This window comes from Gorilla gorilla, chromosome 3 (assembly GCF_029281585.2).
Source record: "Gorilla gorilla gorilla isolate KB3781 chromosome 3, NHGRI_mGorGor1-v2.1_pri, whole genome shotgun sequence".
NCBI classification, from domain to species: Eukaryota; Metazoa; Chordata; class Mammalia; order Primates; family Hominidae; genus Gorilla; species Gorilla gorilla.
Window position 1 is genome coordinate 14,568,647 of NC_073227.2, and position 18,080 is coordinate 14,586,726.

At 41.9% G+C, this 18,080-nt stretch overlaps 1 protein-coding gene across 10 annotated transcripts in view; it reads right to left on the reverse strand.

Annotated features, from left to right (window-relative positions):
• The window catches only part of KIAA0232 (KIAA0232 ortholog), a 100,729-nt gene that overhangs the window by 43,121 nt on the left and 39,528 nt on the right, over positions 1-18,080 (reverse strand). For 8 of the 10 annotated variants that reach the window (XM_055385399.2, XM_055385404.2, XM_031010184.3 and 5 more), the window contains one exon: positions 15,604-16,103. The exons of the other annotated variants lie outside the window; for them this stretch is intronic. In XM_055385399.2, the coding sequence (XP_055241374.1) occupies positions 15,604-15,834 (231 nt within the window). In that variant the 5' untranslated portion in view covers positions 15,835-16,103. The remainder of the gene's footprint in view (positions 1-15,603; positions 16,104-18,080) is intronic. 10 annotated transcript variants of the gene reach the window in all.

The following is an 18,080-nucleotide window of genomic DNA, read 5'->3' on the forward strand; positions in this document are numbered from 1 at the left end:
AATGCGGGGAACATGACCTCTGGACAGTGTGTGAGAATATGATCCCAGAAGCATGCTCATTGTCACCACCCTTTACCCTACAAGGAGCTGGCTGCAAAACCAAGCTGACAAAAAGAGGTAGGCAGAGAGGCAGAGCAGAAGCCTGAATGACACTGGGAAGCTCTGAATCAAACCTAGCAGGGGCCAGCCCAACTTCTGGACTTTTAGTTATTTGAGTCTTTTTTCCCCCGTAAGCCAATCTAGGCCAAACTTTGGGTTGCTTGTGAATGAGATACAGTCAGATTCTGAGGACAGCATTCAGTAATAAATCCACTGATATATTGCTCAAAAGAACCCCTATTTGCCCCTAAAAAATGAGCCGCTCCAATCAAACAAGCATAATTTCAGGTTAACTATATTCCTGTTTTTCCTACTAGGTCTTCAGCCCACAGTGATGACCTCCTCACTGACCTGCCTGCCTTCAGTGGCCCAAGCCCGTCTGCCCACTGCCATGCCATTAAGTCCTGCTGGCTAAACTCGATCTACAGGTCTTTTGTCTCTACGACATAACCAGAAATGCCCTCACACAGCACATCAGTCTCTTCAGGGTCTGTTTCCTGCGGGCCTGCCCCACTCTGACCTTCGACTACCCCCTCCTCAGCATACTCTTCTCTGACCTTTGAGCATCAGGCCCCTCCTATTTGTGTCTTTGTACACACTATTCCTTTATACACACTATTCCTTTATTCTTCCTTCAAGGTGATTCCTAAACTGGCAGTTGTCACTCAGGGACCATCCCTAGTTTTCTCTGTATTGATGCATTCACATTTGCACATAAAAGCAGAAATGTCAGTTTTAAAACATGGGATATTTATATTTAAAACTTCTCTATTCCATGAGAACATTTTATACACACAAAAAGTTGTTAACGGTGTCTTGGGAAGTATAGGAATTTGTGTACCCATCATTAGCACCAACTCTCACTCTGAAATTATTTTCATATTCCTTATATGTAAAATTTTATATATTTTCTTCTGCCTAACGTAAGTGCTAACGCAAAATCTAAACCTGACGGTGATGGGAAAAAATTTAATCAATTTTCATATAAGAGCTAAAATTAATCTTATTAATCAATGTCATTCCTAGAAGCTTGAGAGGAAGAATCCTTAGCTTTATTTATTTTATTTCTGAGACAGAGTCTTGCTCTGTAACCCAGGCTGGAGTGCAGTGGCGTGATCTTGGCTCATTGCAACCTCTGCCTCCTGGGTTCAAGAGATTCTCGTGCCTCAGCCTGAGTAGCTGGGATTGCAGGCATGCGCCACCACACCTGGCTAATTTCTGTATTTTTAGTGGAGATGGGGTTTTGCCATGTTGGCCGGGCTGGTCTTGAACTCCTGGCCTCAAGTGATCTGCCCGCCTCGGCCTCCCAGAGTGCTAGGATTACAGGCGTGAGCCACCTCACCTGGCCAGCTTTATTTATTTTAAACATATCAATTCATAAACTACCAAAAACATGTATTAGCTTCAAGCAACCTTTATAACAATTGTGAAACGCGACTTTGTCTCAAAAAAAAAAAAAAAAAAAAAGCTGCTTTGAAAGTACAAGTCAGTTCCACCCCAACATCAATCCTCACAGGTAACTACTGTCAACAGTTGGCATATATCTTAACAGATTTATTTTAAATGTGGAATTTATCCCACATAGCAGAGTATATACAATGTAAATGTACAGTTTTAAGAATAATAATATATCTATCAGGTAACAGTCAGACCTAGAATACTCCCAGTAACCTTAGAAGCCTCATCTGTCAAAAGCTATCTTTAGGCGGGGCATATGGTGGCTCACACCTATAATCCTAGCAATTTGGGAGGCAGAGGTGGGCAGATCACTTGAGCCTAGGAGTTTGAGAACAGCCTGGCCAACAAGGTGAAACTCTGTCTCCAAGAAAAATACAAAAATTAGCCGGGCATGGTGGTGTCCACCTGTAGTCCCAGCTACTTGGAAGGCTGAGGTGGGCGAATTGCTTGAGCCTGGGAGGCGGAGGCTGCAGTGAGCAGAGATCACGCCACTGTGCTCCAGTTTGGGTGACAGAGTAAGACCTTGTCTCAAAAAAAAAAAAAAAAAAAAGCTATCTTTGTTACCCTCATACTTACTAGTTCGGGTAAGATCTTTTAGAATGGAGATAATTTTTCTCAGAATCTGAAAGGTATTGCTCCATATACTCTCAAATGCAACACCATAAGTTAGAAATCCTAATTCTACAGAATGGGAGTAAATTTCTGCAATCTAGCCATTTGACAAAGGGCTAATATCCAGAATCTACAAAGAACTTAAACAAATTTACAAGAAAAAAACAACCGCCTCTGCCTCTGCCTCTCCCTCTCCCTCCCCCTCCCCCTCTCCCCTTTGCACGGTCTCCCTCTGATGCCCAGCCAAGGCTGGACTGTGCTGCCGCCATCTAGGCTCACTGCAACCTCCCTGCCTGATTCTCCTGCCTCAGCCTGCTCAGTGCCTGGGATTGCAGGCGTGCACCGCCCACGCCTGACTGGTTTTTGTATTTTTTGGTGGAGATGGGGTTTCGTCGTGTTGGCCGTGCTGGTCTCCAGCTTCTGACCGCGAGTGATCTGCCAGCTTCGGCCTCCCGAGGTGCCAGGATTGCAGACGGAGTCTCGCTCACTCAGTGCTCAATGTTGCCCAGGCTGGAGTGCAGTGGCGTGATCTCGGCTCACTACAACCTCCACCTCCCAGCCGCCTGCCTTGGCCTCCCAAAGTGCCGAGATTGCAGCCTCTGCCCGGCCGCCACCCCGTCTAGGAAGTGAGGAGCGTCTCTGCCCGGCCGCCCAGCCTGGGAAGTGAGGAGCACCTCTTCCCGGCTGTCATCCCGTCTAGGAAGTGACGAGCCTCTCTGCCCGGCCGTCCATCGTCTGGGATGTGGGGAGCACCTCTGCCCAGCCGCGATCCCATCTGGGAACTGAGGAGTGTCTCTGCCCCGCCGCCACCCCGTCTGGGAGGTGAGGAGCGTCTGTGACCCGCCGACCCTTCTGAGAAGTGAGGAGCCCCTCCGCCCGGCAGCCGCCCCGTCTGAGAAGTGAGGAGCCCCTCCGCCCCGCCAGCCGCCCCGTTCGGGAGGTGGGGGTCAGCCCCCCGCCTGGCCGCCACCCCGTCTGGGAGGTGGGGTGCGCCTCTGCCCGGCCACCCCGTCTGGTAAGTGAGGAGCCCCTCTGCCCGGCTGCCACCCCATCTGGGAGGTGTACCCAACAGCTCATTGAGAATGGGCCATGATGACGATGGCGGTTTTGTGGAATAGAAAGGGGGGAAAGGTGGGGAAAAGAAAGGGAGATCAGATTGTTACTGTGTCTGTGTGGAAAGAAATAGACAGGAGACTCCATTTTGTTCTGTACTAAGAAAAATTCTTCTGCCTTGGGATGCTGTTAATCTATAACCTCGCCCCCAACCCTGTGCTCTCTGAAACATGTGCTGTGTCCACTCAGGGTTAAGTGGATTAAGGGCGGTGCAAGATGTGCTTTGTTAAACAGATGCTTGAAGGCAGCATGCTGTTAAGAGTCATCACCACTCCCTAATCTCAAGTACCTAGGGACACAAACACTGCAGAACACGGCAGGGCCCTCTGCCTAGGAAAACCAGAGACCTTTGTTCACATGTTTATCTGCTGACCTTCCCCCGACTATTGTCCTATGACCCTGCCAAATTCCGCTCTCCGAGAAACACCCAAGAATGATCAATAAATACCAAAAAAAAAAAAAAGAAAAAAAAGAAAAAGGACAAACAACCCTTAATATAATTATTAAGCACAATAGAGTGAGAAACAAAGAAATCAGGAAAAAGTGAGAACAATATTTCTACAAGTACAAGAAATGGGGGGAAAGTGTTAGGACTCAAAGCCACCAAACTGTGTATTCCAATTTTCAATATACATATATGATTTGCAAAGCCAAAAAACAAAACAAAACAAAAAACAAACAACCCACCCCATCAAAAAGTGGGCAAAGGATATGCATAGACACTTCTCAAAAGAAGATATTTATGCAGCCAACAGACATATGAAAAAATGCTCATCATCACTGGTCATCAGAGAAATGCAAATCAAAACCACAATGAGATACCATCTCACACCAGTTAGAATGGCGATCATCAAAAAGTCAGGAAACAACAGATGCTGGAGAAGATGTGGAGAGATAGGAACGCTTTTACACTATTGGTGGGACTGTAAATTAGTTCAACCATTGTGGAAGACAGTGTGGCGATCCCTCAAGGATCTAGAACTAGAAATACCATTTGACCCAGCATTCCCATTACTGGGTATATACCCAAAGGATTATAAATCATGCTACTATAAAGACACATGCACATGTATGTTTATTGCAGCACTATTCACAATAGCAAAGACGTGGAACCAACCCAAATGTCCATCAATAATAGACTGGATAAAGAAAATGTGGCACATATACACCATGGAATACTACGCAGCCATAAAAAAGGATGAGCTCATGCCCTTTGCAGGGACACGGATGAAGCTGGAAACCATCATTCTCAGCAAAATATCACAAGGACAGAAAACCAAACACTTCATGTTCTCACTCATAAGTGGGAATTGAACAATGAGAACACATGGACACAGGGAGAACATCACACACCGCGGGCCTGTTGGGAGGCGGGGAGCTGGGGGAGGGATAGTGTTAGGAGAAATACCTAATGTAAGTGACGAGTTGATGGGTGCAGCAAACCAACATGGCACATGTATACCTATGTAACGAACCTGCACATTGTGCGTATGTACTCTAGAACTTAAAGTATACTACACTAATAAAAAGAAATCCTAATTCTTTGGGTAACCCTTGTTTCTTCTTTGGAAAAATCGTAGCTTTGTCCTTGGTGGTCTAAAATTTTGAAACCAAACACCTTGACAGAGTGGTGGTTCTACCATCAAGAGAGTGATGCTTCTTCCCCTTGAACTTGTGTGGGCTCCAGACGGCTCAACAGAGTGCAATGGAAGTGATTCTATGTGACTTTCAAGGCTCAGTGGTAAAAGGCCTTAAGCTTCTACCTGATTCTCTTGGGCTACTCGCTTTGAGGGACCCAGCCAACCACATAAGCCTAGCTACCTCCTGACCCACATGAAGAGGATCTGGTCAACAATCCCAGCTGAGTCCAGCCCTCCAGCACACCTGCCAAGATGACAGACATGTCAGTAAAGCTATCTTGGGCCTTCCAGCTCAGCCTGTCTGTCAGCTGAGTACCAATGAGTGACTTTGGGTGAATCACCCAATTGAGCCCTGCCCAAATTCCTTACTTACAGATTCTGTCATATGATCGTGTTGTTGTTGTTTTAATGCTACTAAGTTTTGGGGCAGTTTCTTAGGCAACAACACTCTTACCACAAATAAAAGTATTTCTTTTGTGCTAAACAACTCTCTTTTAAACTCAAGAGAACCACCCCCACCCCTCCCATTATAACTTTTACAGTGAACAAATCCAGGTTCATTCTATCTATATGTACCATCAAAAGATTTTTACTTTAGTTTCTTAAAATTTATTATTTTTTTAACCTGGTCATCATGTCACAAAAAATAAGAGTAATTGCCACTGGAATTTGTCAGTCTTAAAGAACAACTTTTCAAGGGACCCAATTGTGTCAAAGGTAATAATTACATCCAGAAATATTATAGTGACCATGTTTGCTGAATGCATAATTAGGATATATGGCAGGGCTAAATATTTCAAATTGAGATTGTTAGGGTAAATGTTGGAAATACTGTATCAGCAGCTTATCTTTGCCTCTAACAAATGCATTAGCCTACCTGCTAGAAGAGGAGTAGTTAATAGGAAAATAACTATTTGAAGGAAATATTTGTATGAATAGCAACAATAATAGCAATAGTTGTCAATATTTACTGAGCACTTACTTTGTGTCTAGTATTCCTCTAACTATATTATCAGTACATAAAATGATGCCTGGCACCTATATGGTCAATAAATGAATCTCCTTTAATCCTCAGTAACGATATTAGATATGCACACAATTTGTACAATTTATAAATGGAAAGACAGCTGTAGTGCCAGCTACTTGGAAGGCTGAGACAGGAGGACCCTTGAGCCCAAGAGTTCGAGGCTCAGTGAGCTCTGAGAAACACTGCACTCCAGCCTGGGCAAAAGCAAGACCCTATCTCTAAAATAATAATAATAATAATAATAATAATAATAATAATAATAATAATAATAATAGAAATGGAGAGTCAGGCACAGAGATGTTAACTTGTCCAAGTCAGTGGTCTAAGTTGGAAAGTAAAGAAGGTGGCGTTAGAACCCAGGTCTTCAGACTCCAAGGCCTATGTTCTTAACAATGTGATACTGACTTACAGTAAGCGGGGGAAATCTCAAAAGGGAAAGAGAGAACAGGAGACTGCAGGTCTGAAAGTCACTTGGGATAAAAGTCAAGGTACTATTAAAGGAACTTTTGGTCTGGGCCAGTGGTACAAGTTTTTTCACCCTATAACCCTTCTGATATCTCCTGCTGAATTCTTCATGAATTATCCAGTGATGTATATGCTATTTCATACCTACTACCCAGAATGGTTTTTGTCACTATGGGAGTCAAAGTGAATACTGGCATGTATATATTCTTCCATCAGTAGCATGAACACTTTCTTCTTCTTTTTTTTTTTTGAGATGGAGTCTCACTCTGTTGCCTAGGCTGGAGTGCAGTGACACAATCATGGCTCACTGCAGCCTCGACCTCCCTGGGCTCAGGTGATCCTCCAACCTCAGCCTCCCGAACAGCTGAGACTACAGGCACACACCACCATGCCTGGCTAATTTTTGTATTATTTGTAGAGACAGGGTTTCTCCACGTTGCCCAGGCTAGTTTCAAACTCCTGGGCTCAAGTAATAGCATGGAATAATTCTTAGGAAGTTTTCAGGGATAGTGAAGGTTCTAGAAAGATACTCCTGGCTTTCTTCCTGGAGCTCTGAAATGCTCATTTGAAATAAGAGAATAAAAATAGGAAGTGTTTAAATGCAAATAACAATGCTTGTGATGTAGAAGGTTATTTAATTAAAGTCTGTTGAATGTTTGTTGAAATACAGTGTATGCAGTGACACACACGAGGGGCGCTTTATGGTCAGACTTTTATAGTTCCTATTGTTAAAGATTCTAATAAACTGTAAAAGGAAACACCGCAGATGCTAGCTTTTCAAGAAGCGTAATGCTGAACGGGACACGCTACAGGAGTATGTTACAAATAGGCTGAAGGAGCAAATAAGGTTTGTTGAATGAAGAAGGGATGAGTCTCGCCTAGCACTCAGGACTGGAATTATTATTATACAACCTGTGGGCAAATACAGATAATGTAATAATCCAGTTACACTTCTAGAAGGATGGACTCTCAGCTAGTAGATACAATTTGATTAGGGGATTTAAAACAAGCAACAGTAACTTCTCTGCAGGGCAGGCCCCAGTGTGTGATTATGGGGTCTACACCCACTCCTAGCATGCTTCCCTCCTACACAGGAGTCACAGACCTGAGAAAGAAGCATGTGGCTATCCATTTGTCTAATACGTATCTGAGCCTCTTGTATATTCCAGGAACTGTTTTAAGGGCTGGGAATCCAACAGAAAACATAGCAGAAAAGGTCCCCAACTCTGGCTGGGCGTGGTGGTTCACTTCTGTAATCCCAGCACTTTGGGAGGCCAAGGCAGGCAGATCACTTGAGGTCAGGAGCTCGAGACCAGCCTGGCCCACATGGTGAAACCCCATCTCTACTAAAAATACAAAAATTAGCCAGGTGTGGTGGTGGGCGCCTGTAATGCCAGCTACTCGGCTGGCTGAGGCAGGAGAATCGCTTGAACCCGGGAGATGGAGGTTGCAGTGAGCCGAGATCACGCCACTACACTCCAGCCTAGGCAACACAGCAAGAGTCCCTCTCCAAAAAAAAAAAAGGCCACAACTTCATGAATTACATATGCCAGTAGGGGAGACATAATTAAATCACAAGTAATCATATAATTTCAGGTAATAAAAAATGTCATGAAGAAAAATAAATTAGGTAAGAGGGCTGAGAATGGGAGGCTTCTATTTTAAATACACTGGGTCAGGGAAAGACTGAGGATAAGACAAAATATATATCAAAACCAAACTATGCCATTAAACAAATAAATACTCTCTTTTAAAAAGTAATTGGTGGCAGCAAAACTCTCTTGCCTAGATTAACTAGAAAAGCCAGTAACGACACAAAGACAAACCAAACCTACATCACCTGCTCCAGGGCATCAGAGCCCTGCTGAGGTGCCAGGCATTGAGAAGACAGTGAGTGCCAAGGGAAAGGTAGGTGTGGGCATAGGGCACTATCATCTGCAGCTGCTTCCTTCCTGGGGAAATATGCTGACCTAGGTCCGGGACAAGAGGCTGAGAAAAAGGTGGCCCTTTGAAGAGGCAAAGAAAGCAGCAGAACTTGGAGTGAACTCTTAGGGCCAGAGGGAGAACACCTGAGATACAGATGCCAGGGTCCAAGCAAGAGGAAGGGGTTGGAAGCAGAGGGCACTCTGCTGGCCTCCCCTCTGAGCATGTGAGGAACTCTAAAGCTGTGTGGGACACAAGGGGGGCTTCTGGGTTGCCAGTAATCTTCCATTTCTGTGTGTGGCTATAGTTACAGGGATATGATCTTTGTGAAAATTCATCAAGTTGTACATTTTTCTGTATGCATTTTATGCCTCAATAAAAAGTTTAGGGAAAAAAACCTCTTATTCTTGTACAGAATCCATGGTTGTTCTCTATATGGAACAGTTAGTAAAGTTCTGGGAGTCCTAAGATCTAAAAAAAGAAATCTAACCATCCAACAACACCTAAAGCCATCACTCAGATGGAGGGGCCATCATGAAAGGATACTTTTGGACGTGGTCTGCAAAGAAAAAACTCCTAGAAAAAGACAACAAAATCGGCCGGGTGTGGTGGCTCACGCCTGTAATCCCAGCACTTTGGGAGGCCGAGGCGGGCGGATCATGAGGTCAAGAGTTCGAGACCAGCCTAACCAACATAGTGAAACCCCGTCTCCACTAAAAATACAAAAATTAGCTGGGCGTAGTGGCGCGCACCTGTAATCCCAGCTACTTGGGAGGCTGGGGCAGGACAATCACTTGAACCTGGGAGGTGGAGGTTGCAGTGAGCCGAGGTCGCACCACTGCATTCCAGCCTGGGCGACAGGGCGAGACTCCGTCTCAAAAAAATAATAAATAAATAAATAAATACATTTTAAAAAATAAAAAATAAAAAAAAGAGAAAGAAAGCACTACTTTGTACAAAGGTAGTTAGACAGAACTTTTTTGGGGTGGTTCAGCACCCTACCTACTCATTCCATATTTCCCTTGGAGAATCATCGTCTCCAATTCTTAGTCCTTGTGGTTCCAGGTGCTTGTACCCTAGCCACCCAAGTCTTGTCACTGCAGTGATCAGGTCAGGAACAGTTCCACAGCAAAGCTGACCTATTAGGATGAGAAGCCTGCTCTTTCTGCTGGACACACATACACAAAAAAGGGTCTAAGTCTGAGCTTACAGCGGGCAGGGTAGGGGTGAAGCTTGAGAATAAAGAAAACAGGCCGGGCATGGCAGCTCACACCTATAATCCCAGCACTTTGGGAGGCCAAGGTGGGTGGATCACTTGAGGCCAGGAGTTCGAGACCAGCCTGGCCAACATGGTGAAACCCTGTGTCTACTAAAAATATAAAAATTAGCCAGGCATGGTAATGCACGCCTGCAATCTAGCTACTCAGGAGCCTAAGGCAGGAGAATCACTTGAATCCAGGAGGCAGAGGCTGCAGTGAGCTGAGATTGCCCCTGCACTCTAGCCTGGGCAACACAGTGAGTGCTCCATCTCAAAAAAAAAAAAAAAAAAAAGACAACAGAGAAGGCAAGCTAAAAGACGGGGCACTGATTTTACTGTAGGCCCTGGATCAAGTTGCCACTGGGGTCAGCCCTAATTCCCAGATATTTCAAGTTTTTTAAACCAGTAAATGCTCCAAAATTTACTAGCTGTGTGGCCTTGGGCAAGCTATTTAACCACTGTCAGTATCTCCACCTATGAAATACAAATAATAACAGGATGGTGTAAGGAAGATTAAATGAGTTACTGTGAATGGAAAATGAGTGCCTTCAACAGTGGCTGGCACACAGCACATGATACACATGTGTTTGCTTTTACTATTACTTCTGTTTAAGCCAGATTGAGCTGGGTTTTCTGTTATCATCACAGACTCCTAATAAGAATAATAAACAAAGAATGCATTATGCTGAGAACATCAATGTATAACAAGAAAAGTTTTAATAAACTCTCAATGGTAGTTTAATTAGCTATAAAGGAAACGAAAGCATATTTGGGGTTATAAGAACAATACTGAAACACACCCTCATCTGCTAGTGCATCCCTTCCCACCTGTGACAGATCATGGGGAGACCTACTGTCAACTATCAATCTTGCACAACTTCTGGGCAGGAAAAGTTAACCCCCATTTTAAGTTATAATGTTACTGAAGTTCTCCTTTTAGTCATTTTTGAGTAAGACTGTAAAATGTTTTAAACTAATGTAACAAATGTGTTGTAAGATGTACAGGATCTAAGCTTAATGCTCCAGGTCACCAGTCAATGCACATTGCCATGCCATTCACTTTCAGGCTGTGCGAGCTTAATACTTACTTTCGAGGTTTGGCTTGCAGACTGAATAAGGCAATCCTTACATATTAAGTGGCTGGTGCTGCATCTTACATGCTGTGATGTTCCTTATGTGACCAGGCTACTGATTTTTAGAAGATGGAAGGCACTGTAGTAAAATGTCAACTACTAAATGTAGAGGGGATCACTGAGTTAGGAAAATCACCACTTTTCAACCACCCAACTAATAACACATTCAGGCAAGGAACATCAATGGATGGTAAAAGTATCAAAGTCTCCCTGCACAGATCGCTTATTCATTACAACGAGAAACCTGGCAGACACCATCGGAACCACGATAAACCAAGTCAGCGTCTCCAAGAATGATAAAGACTGTCGTCACTGGCCCTCTCATGTGACATGCAGAAAAAAAGGAAACATCATTATGCAATGCTACTACCATAAACGCACAAGCCAACTCTAAATACGAGGAAATATCCGAAAAACCCAAATTAAGGGTTGTTTTGCAAAACTGGCCTGGACTCTCCAAAAGTGTCAATGTCATGAGATGCAAAGGAAAAGCAAGGAATTATTACAGATGAAAGGAGATTAAGGAGATGTGGCCATTAAAGTCGATGCATAATCTCAAACTAGATACTAGATGAGGGAGAAAACTGCAATGAGAAACAATATCGGGACAGGTGACAAAAACTGAATACTGACTGTATATCTGACAATAAAGTTTTATCAATGCTAATTTTCCTGAATTTTGTAATTGTAATATGACTAAGGGAAAGTCTTTGATCTTAAAAAGTACATGCTAGTTTACTCAGAGAGGTCAGCATGAAGAGAAGACAGAAATAAAGCAAAAGTAGAAGATGAAGAGAAGTGGGCTACAGGGTACAAACATACACGTAAACAAAGAGCCACTTCTAGTATTCAACAGTATGGTAGGGAGACTACAGCTAACAATATTTATTGTATATTTCAAAATAGCTAGAAAAGAATTGGACTATTTCCAACACAAAGAAAAGATAAATGTTTAAGGAGGTAGGTAACTCAAATACCCTGATTTGATCATAATATCTTATATTCATGTATCAAAATATCATAATACCCACAAATATGTACAACTATTATATATCAATAAAAGAAAGCAAATGTGTGAAAATACTAACAACTGATGACTGAAGAAAACATGAGAGCTCTCTGTACTATCCTAGCTGTTAGTGAGGTCTGAAATTATTTCATTTTAAAAAGTTAAATTTATTTATTTTTTAAGAGACAGGGTCTCGCTGTGTTTCCCAGGCTGGAGTGCAGCGTCATCATCGCTGCTCACTGCAGCCTCCACCCCCCCAGGCTCAAGCGATCCTCCTACCTCAGCTTCCCAAGTTGCTGGGACTACAGGTAAACCCCACTGCATCCAGATAATTTTTTTAAGAGATGGGGTCTCACTATGTTGCCCAGGCTGGTTAAACTTTTTTTAAAAAAGATTAATATATGATTTCTGCCCATAAGGATGTTATAACCTACTGAGAAACAGAATACATTCCAGTAACGATAATGAAAAGCTTTACAGTAAAATATTACCAAGTTTGGTAGAAGACATTGCTTTCATCAGAAATTATCAGAAAAAGTTTCAGAGACAGAGGTGACCTACGCTTTGAACGATGGGTGAGAAAAGCAGTTTATATAAAATAAAAGTGATATGTAGTGATTTCCTGATTATCTTAGAATATACTTCCCAGAGTAATCATGACAAAAAAAAAAAGAAAGAAGAAACATTTATGGAAATAAAACTACTGGCACAGTGACGGTATCTCCATATTACAAGGCAGTGGTTCTCTGGAACTACATTGCAACCAGTCCACCACCACAAATGTGTTTATAACCCTGCCCAAATTAGAGGTTTATAGATGATTCAGCCTTAAACAAGACTAGGATCTGATCAGCTTTACTTCCTTATCATCCTGCACAACTGAGACCAAACTGATGCATAAAATCTGTTTTAGAACTCAAGAGCACTGCGTGTTTGCTTTAGCCTAAAACAGAAAAGTGATGGGTCTTAAACCTGGCCGCTCATGGCTAGACTAACTCAAGGACTAAGGGGTGAGCGAAGATGTGAGGAAATGAACACCCAGGAGTACAGTGGTTTGGCCTCCACTCGAGGGGCTGCGTTATCACAGGCATGAGCCAGAGATCAGGAAAGGTGGCACACATCTTCACCCAGGTCTGTCGGCCTTGCTGTTAGCTGGAGTTCTGAATGACAGAAGCAAAGGCCCCTTCCACTCTCCTTACTCTTGCTAGAAGAGAACCATCCTTGTCTTCTGCATCCTCTCTGCCTGGGGAAACCGTAAGCACATCCTCCCTTTGAGTCAGGCATCTGGCTTTTGCCACCTTTAACAAGGGACTGTAACTTCACGGAAAAGCAATGCAGGGGATAAAGGATTCTCAAGTCATGTCTTACTAAAACAGGTATCATTTAAAATTTGACCTTCTTCATTGGCGTGGGACTTGGCACACATGGCTGTTACTTTGGACCAAGTAGAAAAGTATTTCAGGGCCTTTTATTTCCCTACGGATTCTCCTTGTAACTCCAGACATGTTATGTTTTCCCTAACCTTTATCTGTCCTGTGTCCTGAGGAACGAACCGGAACTCTGGAGGGAGGATCAAACACAGCTGCAGATACTGATAGTTCATCTTCTCTCTGACCACAACCCCCTAGAGCTAGTAAAGAAACCAGAGGATTCACAAGTCTGATCAGAGATGTTATTACTATAATCTTATTAACATCTGGCCTGTTTTATCCTATATGTCCTGTAGCACCCAGCACATACTTTGTGCTAGTAAATTTATTGGTGTTGATTAAATATTGTAGACTGATAATAGCTGACATACAACTCTTAAGAAATGAGAAGTTCAAGTCCTACCAAAAAACTATTCTTTCCAGCCTAGGCAACAGAAAGAGACATAGTTTTTTAAAAATTAGCTGGGTGGGGTGCCACACACATGTGGTTCCAGCTACTCAGCAGACAGAGGCAGGAAGATCGCTTGAGCCCAGGAGGTTAAGACTGCAGTGAGCTATGATCACGCCACTGCACTCCAGCCTGGGCAAAAGAGCAAGACCCTGTCTCAAAAAAAAAAAAAAAAAAATCATTCCCTATGAATACATGCTTACAATAAAGTACATAATTTTTGAATGATGAGAAATATTTTCCTCATTTCTGGAAATTAGAGTCCTTCTATGTTTGTAGATTTAACGTCTTACTTGCCTGTAAAGGAGCATATTTGACATTTACCAGAAAGATGGTAACAGAGCTCTGGTAAGGAAATTATACAAAATACTGACCACCAAAATAACACATTTGCTGATTATTAGGTTATAAGTTAATCCCTTCAAAACCTTACTTGACCTAATGCCAGCCAAGGCAGCAAGCAACCTGGAAGCAAGAAAAATGCCGCTGTGTCCAGCTAGACATGATGAGAAACCCCTCTCATCAAACATGCTCTGCACAACTGAGGTATAAAACATGTTAAGCTGGCTGGAAAGAGTAGCTCCCATCTGTAATGCCAGCAGTTTGGGAGGCTGAGGTGGGAGGATTGCTTGAGCCCAGGAGTTCAAGGCTTCAGTGAGCTATGAAAACACCACTGCACTCCAGCCTGGGTGACAGAGCAAAGACCCTGTCTCAAAAAAAGTTAAGTATCTTGGTGAAATCCTCTGTATGTGTTATTTATAGGACTTTGAAGTTTTTTTGTGTGGTCTGGAGGGGCAAAGCCAGTATTTCCTGACAATGAAACCCTTCCTGCTTTCAGTGTGGGTAACGATGGTTTAAAACAGCAACAAAAACTGCCCACAAAATACCTCCTTCTTTTTACTGTCTATAAAAACCAAAAGATTTTATGTGAAATTTGTAGACAGAAGTCACCCAGAGCCCACTTATTCAGTACTGATGACTCTGGTTCCCTCCGGCAGGCCTCACTTTCAGTAGCTCCTCTTAAGAATGAGACTGAGGTTAACATTTTTTTCAAGAACCTGTATTTGGTTTCTCTTGCTTTCTCTTTCTCTTTCTCTCTCTCTTGTGTATGCGTGCGAGAGAGAGACAGGGTCTTGCTCTGTTGCCAAGGCTGGAGTGCAATGGCGCAATCATGGCTGACTGCAGCCTCGACTTTCTGGGCTCAAGTGATCCTCCCACCTCAGCCTCCTGAGTAGCTACGGACTACAGGCACATGCTACCATGCCTGGCTAATTTTTTAATACTTTTTGTAAAGACTGGGTTCTGTGTTGCCAAGGCTGGTCTCAAACTCCCAGTTTAAAGGGATCCTCCTGCCTCGGCCTCCCAAAGTGTTGGGACTGTAAGTGTGAACCACCACACCTAGCCCAATTTCTCACTATAAACTCAGCAGCAAAGTCAAATAAAATGTGTAATGACCAACTTGCAAGGTGACACACCCTGACTTATAGCAAAATTGTGTGCTTTACTGAACTTTAAGTCTATTGATTTGTCATACATACTGACTAATAAGCAGTTAAACATCATTCTTGCAGATAAAATACAATATTAAATTTGGATGGCAAGAAGTATAACAGACGCAATGTTTAAATATCTATTCATAATGTGTGAGTTTTCTAAATAGTAGAAATCAACATTCCAGAGCACTGCTACTCAAAGGCAGCAGGTCACCAAACTATGACCAGTCCATGACAAGATCTGGAGTCTATGCCAAAACGTAACCAACAGTGAGAAAGTCTAACTATGGAGAAAATAACTGCACTTAACAGGGTGCTCGATGACACAGGCTGATTGACACTCCAAGGCAATCTTACCATCTGGTCACTGTCAGGTTAAATGTTTGCACACACACATGAATAGCTCAGTTTTAAAGTATAAAAGTGCTTGTTTAAGAGGAATGTATACATACAGATACAATCAGTTTTCACGAAACACTTAAAATATGTAAATACCTGTTCCTGCAGGTCGTAGTCATAGCTGTCATGCAGCAGAAGACTGAGGACATACCGAGTGTAAATCATGGCATCAATGCCACATTTCTCGAGCTCTTGTCCCAGCCAGGTCTGCACTGGACCCAAAGCATGAAGCAGAGACATTTCAGAAACAGACACAGGGCCTGGATAAGAACTTGAGGAGCTTTCAGATGGCAAACCATCCACAACAACTGTACAGATAGGGTACATGAATTTAGGTTGCCGACATCCTTAAAATGTGAAGCATTTTCTGCAGTTGATATTCTGTTGGTATCTGGAGGGGATTTTCACTCCAGTAAAAAGTAGAGATGCTTGACATGTAGGATAAGCATTTATTTTTGCTGGTAGTCAGCCACCTAAAACAGACTTTCCCTCTTCAGGCATGACTAATGAATCAACATCCTGATAGCAACATACATGTAGATGTGATTTTCTACTTTAATTTCACATTGAGGCCAAATGGAAGTCTCCAGCAGAACCTACAAAAATGAGAGAGGAAAAAAAGTATGCATTATATATAAATAATAAATTATTGACCTTTTGAGGAAAAAAAATCAAATAAACTGTCCCTCTTTATTAAAATATTTTTGGTATCTTAGAACACTGATTTTTCCCCCCATCATCTTTGATATTTTAAACTTCTAAAATGAATCCAGGCACTGTGGTACCTTCCTGTGTACCAGCAAGTTGGAAGGCTGAAGCGGGAAGACTGCCTGAACCCAGGAGTTCGAGGCTGTCCTGCACCATGACTGTACCTATGAATAACCCCTGCGCTCCAGTGTGGGGAACATATTGAGACATTGTCTTTATAAATAAATTTTTAAAAAAACTTAAAACAACATTGTGAACTTTTAAAAAGCTTAGTATCATTTAAAATAAATGAAAATTCAGGAGTTGATGCTCTGCTTCTGCTCAATTACACCAATTTTTTTTTTTTTTTTGCTATCTCAAGAGATTGGACTAGTAAAATTTTGTTTCTGTAATGCTGAAAAACAACTAATAAATCACTAATTCATATCTAAGTATAACGGAAATAAGTAGATGAAGAGTAATTTCATTGAAACATGGGGAAAAAAATTAGTTCTTTATGTTTTATATAAGTAATCAATTACTTTGTAAGGCTCGAAACTTTAGGACTGGTCATCTCTGATTTCATACAAATAAAGGTGGAGTATCAATCTGTTTTACAGCCAGGCTATACTGTTATAACTATTGAAACTTGTCTTCTTGCTGGAGAGGATGTGGAGAAATAGGAACACTTTTTACACTGTTGGTGGGACTGTAAACTAGTTCAACCATTGTGAAAGTCAGTGTGGCGATTCCTCAGGGATCTAGAACTGGAAATACCATTTGACCCAGCCATCCCATTACTGGGTATATACCAAAAGGATTATAAATCATGCTCCTATAAAGATACATGCACACGTATGTTTATTGCGGCATTATTCACAATAGCAAAGACTTGGAACCAACCCAAATGTCCAACAATGATAGACTGGATTAAGAAAATGTGGCACATATACACCATGGAATACTATGCAGCCATAAAAAATGATGAGTTCATGTCCTTTGTAGGGACATGGATGAAATTGGAAATCATCATTCTCAGTAAACTATCGCAAGAACAAAAAACCAAACACCGCATATTCTCACTCATAGGTGGGAACTGAACAATGAGAACACATGGACACAGGAAGGGGAACATCACACTCTGGGGACTGTTGTGGGGTGGGGGGAGGGGTGAGGGATAGCATTGGGAGATATACCTAATGCTAGATGACGAGTTAGTGGGTGCAGCACACCAGCATGTCACATGTATACATATGTAACTAACCTGCACATTGTGCACATGTACCCTAAAACTTAAAGTATAATAATAATAAATTAAAAAAAAAAAAAGAAACTTGTCTTCTTATATACCTAGGTTGAATTTCTTAGTTTTTATGACAGATGACACACTTTCACTTTAATGGCTTCCCCCCAAATTAACATACTTTCAATATGTGAAAGTAATCTAACAATGGCTTTATTAAATCATAATATTCTTTATATTAGAGTTCTGGTTAATTTACAAACCACTAGAAAATGAAAACTAATGTAATGAAAGGTAAACCTCCTAAACTCAACTTTTGCATGAATTTTAACAGATAATTAAGAGGGCTACCAAAAATTACTTTCAAAGTATTGTTAATAAATGTTAGTAAAAGCATCAAGTCAGAAAGACAAATACCATTACCCAAAGATTTAAGACTGAGTTTCTTGCATTTATCTATCACTATGTAGTAAATTTTACACACATTAAATATAAAGACAACAGTTTTAAGTTCACCACAGGACTAAGTTACTAAATTAATGTGTCACTAATACATGTTTTGCTACTTTTAAAATCCTCTCTACTATATTATCTTTTCTGAATTATGACAACTAGATAAATTAAAGCAAAGATTTTCTGTAAC